Genomic DNA, 7,424 nt, shown 5'->3' on the forward strand with positions numbered 1-7,424 from the left:
ATGCATAATCCGGTTACCGTTTTAAGAAATTGATTTTAATAGAATTTTTATTCCTTTTATAGTTCGGCTTTTTTTGAAACGAACTAAAATATAAAAAACGAAAACTCAATTTTCTCTGAGGCAAGTATTTATTTTACAGAGATGAAAAATTATAGTAAAAAAGTTGAGAACAATGGAATATGCGAGGAAAGAAAAAATATGGCGATGAAAATGCGGAAAATGAATGAATTTGAAAAAGAAAACGTAAATGTCTCTGGAAAAAATGTGAAGTCCTCCCTCACGCGCCCAAATTTCAATAGAGGAACATTTTCATCGAAATCAGTGGATTATTTTTGTCCACAGAAAATGGTAGCGTGTACAATACGCGCGAGTCATGAGCGTGGACGTTGGGCCCATGAGAGATGGAGTTTATGACATACTTTAAAGACAGCAAGTAGTCAGCTACTTCGTGAGCTAAACAGCATGCACTCCGAAAACAATAAAACATCGCACAGTCGACATCTGAGCGAGCGAAACGACATACATTTCCAGCTAAAAAAATAGCAAGTAGTCTCCGATGGAATCAGTCGAACAACACGCTTTTCAGGCGTAAGAAAAAACAACACACAGTATACCGCTGTATGAGTTAAACAACATGCAGTTCTAACAAAATGCAAAACAACACGCAGTCGATCTTTGTACATGTTAAACAACATGTATTCGGTCATTATCAACACGCAGTCGACATCTGAGCGAGCGAAACGACATACATTTCCAGCTAAAAAAATAGCAAGTAGTCTCCGATGGAATCAGTCGAACAACACGCTTTTCAAGCGTAAGAAAAAACAACACACAGTATACCGCTGTATGAGTTAAACAACATGCAGTTCTAACAAAATGCAAAACAACACGCAGTCGATCTTTGTACATGTTAAACAACATGTATTCGGTCATTATCAACACGCAGTCGACATCTGAGCGAGCGAAACGACATACATTTCCAGCTAAAAAAATAGCAAGTAGTCTCCGATGGAATCAGTCGAACAACACGCTTTTCAAGCGTAAGAAAAAACAACACACAGTATACCGCTGTATGAGTTAAACAACATGCAGTTCTAACAAAATGCAAAACAACACGCAGTCGATCTTTGTACATGTTAAACAACATGTATTCGGTCATAATATATAATCGAAGCGGAAAAGAACGAGAGAACTAAGAAAAAGTATTCACATGTGGTTTCGTGAATCTGAAGGAGATCCCCCGGTTCACATTCATCTATCATCTTCTTCCCAACTGAAACCTCTTTCTATATCAAAACTTTGTTCCTGAGAAGGAATGATCAGTGTTAGCTCCAGAATTACTTTTCACCCTTTTATACTCCCTTCATGTTCTAGAATCTTATCCCGGGAATCTAAAGGACCAGTAAGACACTACGCTCAGTTTTCGGAAAATTGTGACACTACAATCACAGACAAATTTCTATCCTTAGATCTATTTTTCAGTTTTCTGGAAATGGGTCATCTAGCGTAGTGGTAGCCGCCTGAGACAAACCCTAGCGTGATCCAAGATCCTGAATCAGACGAGAAAAAGGAAAAATAAAAAGAGAGGAGAAAATGAAAAAGCACACCTACGTCTGTTTAGAGTAAGAAGAGGAGAGGGGACCGCGCTGGTTACGAAACATCATGTAGCCGACGGGCAACACGACGCCGATCATCATCACCACCGCTCCGATCAAATACCGCCACGGACTCGGCGGCTCCACTTCCACCACCGTGACGAGCTGCAAAATCGCCGGAAAAAACTCTGAATCAGAGAAATGAACAAAAACAACGGCGAACTCAACGGAGGAGGAGAGAGAAAAGCAACAAGATTTTAGAGATCCAGAATCCGACATGGCGAGAGAGAAACTCACTGGCATTATCATCCGACACAAGAATAAGCGTTCGCCGGAGAAGGGAAATCAAGCTTCGTAGAGAAGGGATCTGGACCTCTCTCCGCTCCGGTGAGATTCGTCAGGTCCCTTCTCTTCTGCTGTTTCGTTTCCCTTTCAAATGAATCTAATGGGTCTCAAGCCCAAACAAGGCCCGGCTCGGTTTTATTAGATATTTATTTAGAAGAGAAAAAAAACTTCAAAGCCGTCAAAATGGACGTTGAGGTATAAATACATACACAGAATAATCGTTGCCTATTTAGACATCGCCTATATTTCCACACATTTTAAAGCATGATACTTTTCAGCATACAGTTCATATGAAACTTGCGCCTCAAGCAACCGATTATCATTTATATTTTCCTTGCAGAGCACGTTCTTCCCAAGATGTTTCTTTTATCCTATATAAAGAGGTTCTGATGTAATGAGCATTGTCTCACCCACAAAATCCAGTTTCCAGAGTGTTTGATCAAAACATATCGTAGGGTCGGCATTTTTCAACTATTTTCCCTAAGCAGAGATTTCTGTTCTTCTTTGACAATGGACAGGAATGATTTGAAGGCATGGATTTCGGAGAAGATGATAAGCCTACTAGGTTTTCCCCAACCTATCTTTACCAACTCTCTCATTCAAACTGCCGAAAGATCAAAATCGCCAGCTGAGATCCTTCATCAGTTGGCGAAATACGGGTTTTCTTCGTCGAATGAGACTAGAGAATTCGCGGAAGAGCTATATGCCAGAGTTCCCCGACCGACAGCCGGCGAGAGAATTTCCGAATCTGGAAGGCATGATGAAAAGGGCAAGAGAAGTGGGCCGTCGGAAGAGGATGATAGGGAAGTTGAGAGATGGGTTTCTCAACACGAAGACAGGTGGAATGGTAGAGACAACGCTGCATCATGTTCTCCAGATATGAAGGCACTAAGAGAAGAATATTTCAAGAAATCGGAGGAGGAGCTGACTGATGGGATGGAAGATGAACTGATCAAGGCAGTTGAACATCATCGGGTTCTCGTCATTGAAGGGGAAACCAAACAGATACCACAGTACCTTCACAAAGCCGGCTACACAAGTCGTGGAAAGAAGATCGGCTGTACAAAGCCTCGTAGAGTTGCGGCCATGAGCATTGCTGCCAGTGTTGCTCGAGAGCTCGGTGTCACACTCGGACATGAGGTCGGTTACTCCATCAGATTCAAGGATTGCACTTCGGAAAAGACGCTTCTCAAGTACATGACTGATGGAGTGCTGCTGCGGGAGCTACTCGTTGAGCCAGATCTCGGCAGCTACACCGTCATTATGGTGGATGAAGCGCACGAAAGAAGTATATCTACCGACATTCTGCTCGGACTCCTCAAGGATTTGGTACGTTCTCGACCAGATCTTAGGTTGATAATTTCGACTGTGACCCTGCAAGCAGAGAAATTCTCTGATTATTTTGGTTCCGCCCCTGTTTTCAAGATGCCGGGGCATAAATATCCTGTTCAGATGCTCTACCACAGAATGCCAGGACCTGATTACTTGGAATCAGCTATATCCAAAGTGCTTCAGATCTGTGCCACTGAGCCACTTGGAGATATTCTGGTTTTCCTCACGGATCAAGAAGATATCGAAACCGCAGAACAAATTCTGAAGAAGAGGATAGAAGGTTTGAGTACAAAGATCTTGGAACTGATTATATGCCCGCTAGACTCGAACCTTCCAACTGATGTCCAGGCAAAAGCATTTGAACCAACTCCTAAAGGATCACGGAAAATTGTCCTGGCAACGGATATAGCAGAAACATCAGAAACCGTAGACGGGATCAAGCATGTCGTTGATCCAGGATATTGCAAGCTTAATTCATACAACCCAACCACTGGTGTAGAGTCACTGCTTTTGACTCCTATCTCCAAAGTTTTAGCAAATCTACGGGCTGATCAGTCTGGAAGGACATGTCCAGGAAAATGTTTCCGATTGTACGACTACAATGACCTGAAGGACAACACAGTGCCGGAAATACAAAGGGCAGATCTTGCTGGTGTCGTACTTGCTTTGAAAAGCCTTGGAATTCAAGATCTTTTCGATTTTGATTTCATGGATCCTCCACCTCACCAAGCTCTGTTTAAGGCACTAGAGTTGCTGTATGCTCTGGGTGCTTTGGATGAAGATGGTGAGATGACTGAGGTCGGCCAAAGGATGGTAGAATTTCCTGTCGATCCAATGCTATCGAAAATGATTGTTGCTTCAGACAAATACAAGTGCTCAGAAGAGATTACCTCAATAGCAGCGATGCTGTCCCTTGGGGATTCCATCTTTCATCGGCCTAAGCACAAGCAAGTCCAGGCCGACAATGCAAGGATGAGTTTCCACACTGGGAATGTCGGTGACCACATTGCCTTGCTAAGGATATATAGTTCTTGGAAGGAGACAAATTACAGCACTCAGTGGTGCTACGATAACTACATTCAGGTCCAGAGCATGAAAAGAGCTAGAGACATATGCAAACAGCTGGAGGGACTTCTTAGGAGGGTCGGAATAGAACTTAGCTCCAACCCAAACGATTTAGATGCAATAAGAAAGGCGATCCTTGCGGGATTCTTCTCGCATTCTGCCAAGTTAGAGAACGATGGAACATATAGAAGAGTGGAAAATTCCCACACAGTGTCCATACATCCTAGTTCAGGGCTATTAGAGGTGGCACCGAGGTGGGTCGTATGTCATGAACTAGTTCTCACAACCAAGGAATATATGCACCAGATAACGGAGTTCGAACCTAAGTGGCTGGTTGAAGTAGCTCCTCCTCGCTACCATGAGAGTAAGGATGTCGAAGATGAAGGGTCTAAAGGGGTTGGACGAGCTCCAATGTAGGAACTCAAGGTGGAGGATCAAGCACAAAAGTAATTCTTGTTGGTCCGAGAGTTACTTCCTCATGACGAATGTATGCAATAAAGTTCATAATGTTTCTGAAATTACTATGTCTACTCTTGTTCGAATTTCTTTTTCCCTTCAGAAAGAAATTACTGATTCAGTTACATTTTTTTTTTCTGCAGTTTCTATCATCATGCGATTCTGAGAGGTCTGATCAAACCCCACAGAGAAACTAGACCAATGATACGAACTATGATTTCTACTATGCAATAGTTTAGCCTAAGACTAGCCTTAAGATGTTCCAAAGCTGTGTGATATCTTCTATTTGATCAGATTGAAAAGAAAAAGGAGAAAGAAAGGAGGCGCACCTATGCCTATCCGGAGAGTGAAACCTCAAGCGGGCGACATGCTTGTTGCAGAACATCATGTAACCGGCAAGCCAAACAACACCGATCCGCCATCACCGCTCTAATGAAGTATCTGAGCCACAGAGAAAAATCCAACACTTTAGAAAGCTCAAGTTGCGTTTTCATCCCACAAATGCAGGTTTTCTTCTCATCAATACTTAATTCAGCTCTTTAGCTTATTTGATGTTCCATCAACAACGAACAAAGGATCTAACCACACATAACGTGTTCTCAGTTTTCCGGAGATTCAAAATTATAAATGGAGAAAGAAACTCGCTGGCAATGCCGTTGGAGAAGACGATTCACTGGAGACGACAGTCGGTAGACTACAAGCCTTCTCACCGGTCGGATTATCCACGATGTCAGATGACTCAGATCTCGATAACTTACAGGCGCGGAGTGCTTATACCCTGAAACCTGGCTCCAAATAACTCGTTCATTTAAAAGTCTTATGATGTATATTTATATACGTAAGCGCAAAAGAATTGAGAACCTGAACCCAAAACCTTCATTTCATACTTGCATAACTCACAAAAATTTCAACCTTGACATACAAATATACAAGTACTTACATTTATATATTATGCATTAAACAGTATTCTCCAGTGTGATAATTCCCACGTAACATATACATAGATAAACAAACATGCTCAACAACTTAACATAGCACACATCCTATGTGTCATCGTCACCAACGCTTAGGGTTTCCAGAGAAGTTTCCATAACCTCGAGGGGGTTTACACGACAAAGAAGATCCCGAACTTCGTCCACCCATCTCTGCTTATCGGCCTTACTCTTGCACTTGAACTTTATCAGACCCTTTGCTGTATTCATCCCAAAATAGAGCTCTTCTTCTGAGTTTTCCTTGTCTTTTCTGGTCGGCAAAGCAGAAACCGTGTCGCAGACTCCATTAACAATGCCTGTCAGTTTAACCCCCAACTTTATCAGGTTCTGGTTCCTCTTTGAGGTTTTACATCATTCATGACAGAGCCCACATATGGATGAAGAACCATGACCGTGTAAAGAAATGATAATGTATACCTTTGCTTTTCGTGGAGAAGGCCCCTCCAACATGTTTGCTTCTTATTTCAACTATGACCTGCAAAACAAAACCTGACAAAGGTTCAGTTCGGCGATTCAAAAAGCAGACCGTTGTGTTAACTTCCATAAGAATTTAGATGTGTAACCTGAGATTTCTTGTTGATGTAAACTGATACATGTTTCATCCGTAGAACTCCTGCAAGATCCAGAACCATTCATCAATCCCGAGATCATCCATACAACTTCTTCTTTATTTACATACAAAAGCCTAATATGCTCTTTCTCGAAATAGACTCAGATGACTCACAGCAATGCGGGAAAAGAAACAGCTAAACAATATTTATCCTCTCCAAAGAGATTACCAGTTTGTGTGCAAAGCATTAACTCCCCACTGTGAGCAGAGTTTGATTCATCAACTTTAGGTGCAGGAATCTGTTCTTCGGTTCTGAGGGAGAGATCCAGCTCAGAAGAACAATCGTGAATCTCTGGTAAAGCCCTATCGCAAGGGCTGATAGCTGCATTGTTTTTCGCTTCTTTCGGTAACCTCGCCCTCAGAGCTGCTTCTCCTCTCAGAGCTGAAAAGCATATGGAAGAACAAAATCTTTGAAACCCATGAATTATAATTCCCCTGCAGGATACTAAGTAATTCCCACAACCCTATTTTATCTAACAACACAAACGAAATTGATCAGCACAATCTGCATGGGAGCCATTTTATGTCTGATTCTTTTTATTAGTTTCAGTTTTCGTCTCATTGATCTTAGCCTCTATATTTCTAGATTCCGATAGTACATACGGTAGAGAATCTAAAATTATAGCGATCAAAAGTCATCCGCCAAATAGAATTTGGTTTTCTTCCCGTGACATATAATGAGCATCAAACAACGATCTCACCCATTAAAAAAATGGTACACATTAGAGCTGAATGACTGGAGAAAATTAAGGAAACATTTGTTGATAAAACGAAAATAAGAACTGAGAATAGAAAATGCCTTGTACCTGTCGCGGCTGCGGCGGTGAGAGTCAAGAGATCCCCCGGTCCATGAACGTCGACGGCGGATCGGACGGCGGAGATGACGCGATCATGAGTGGAGCCCGAGAGTTCCGCTAATTCAACGCAGTGCGAAGCTAACAACTCCGTCGCCGAAGCCATGGCTGAGCCCATCTTGGATCCCGAGTCGCCACCGCTGCCGTCGTGGTTGCCAGAGGCGGCCACGGCGGC

At 42.5% G+C, this 7,424-nt stretch overlaps 2 protein-coding genes and 1 long non-coding RNA gene across 8 annotated transcripts in view; 1 reads left to right on the forward strand and 2 right to left on the reverse strand.

Annotated features, from left to right (window-relative positions):
* Positions 1 to 959: 959 nt before the first annotated feature.
* LOC104814474 lies at positions 960 to 2,001 on the reverse strand. Of its 2 annotated transcripts, none has more exons than XR_771917.1 (3): positions 1,893 to 2,001; positions 1,608 to 1,760; positions 960 to 1,305 (listed from the first exon to the last, which is right to left on the reverse strand). It is a non-coding gene; the product is annotated as an uncharacterized LOC104814474 (long non-coding RNA). The 2 variants fall into 2 exon arrangements; XR_771916.1 differs by having other exon boundaries at positions 1,612 to 1,760; positions 1,893 to 2,000.
* Positions 1,894 to 5,659, forward strand: LOC104814472 (pre-mRNA-splicing factor ATP-dependent RNA helicase DEAH1-like). Of its 4 annotated transcripts, XM_019202645.1 has the most exons (5): positions 2,069 to 2,135; positions 2,459 to 4,824; positions 4,937 to 4,962; positions 5,088 to 5,300; positions 5,397 to 5,659. In XM_019202645.1, the coding sequence occupies exon 2, from the start codon at positions 2,490 to 2,492 to the stop codon at positions 4,752 to 4,754; it is 2,265 nt and encodes a 754-aa protein (XP_019058190.1). In that variant the 5' UTR covers positions 2,069 to 2,135; positions 2,459 to 2,489; the 3' UTR covers positions 4,755 to 4,824; positions 4,937 to 4,962; positions 5,088 to 5,300; positions 5,397 to 5,659. The 4 variants fall into 4 exon arrangements, with proteins under 4 accessions (XP_019058187.1, XP_019058188.1, XP_019058190.1 ...); XM_019202642.1 differs by lacking the exon at positions 2,069 to 2,135 and adding an exon at positions 1,894 to 1,982 and having other exon boundaries at positions 4,937 to 5,300; XM_019202643.1 differs by lacking the exon at positions 2,069 to 2,135 and adding an exon at positions 1,908 to 1,996 and having other exon boundaries at positions 4,937 to 5,300.
* Positions 5,656 to 7,424, reverse strand: part of LOC104814471 (VAN3-binding protein) — a 2,998-nt gene continuing 1,229 nt past the window's right edge. The window contains exons 3-7 of one of the 2 annotated variants that reach the window (XM_010542525.2): positions 7,202 to 7,417; positions 6,565 to 6,777; positions 6,349 to 6,398; positions 6,203 to 6,260; positions 5,656 to 6,081 (exon numbers count right to left, since the gene is read on the reverse strand). In XM_010542525.2, the coding sequence (XP_010540827.1) occupies positions 5,837 to 6,081; positions 6,203 to 6,260; positions 6,349 to 6,398; positions 6,565 to 6,777; positions 7,202 to 7,417 (782 nt within the window). In that variant the 3' untranslated portion in view covers positions 5,656 to 5,836. Of the gene's footprint in view, positions 6,082 to 6,202; positions 6,261 to 6,348; positions 6,399 to 6,564; positions 6,778 to 7,201 lie in introns of both variants that reach the window. The other variant, XM_010542524.2, reaches the window with a different exon arrangement.

This window comes from Tarenaya hassleriana, unplaced genomic scaffold, assembly GCF_000463585.1.
Source record: "Tarenaya hassleriana unplaced genomic scaffold, ASM46358v1 Cleome21, whole genome shotgun sequence".
NCBI classification, from domain to species: domain Eukaryota; kingdom Viridiplantae; phylum Streptophyta; class Magnoliopsida; order Brassicales; family Cleomaceae; genus Tarenaya; species Tarenaya hassleriana.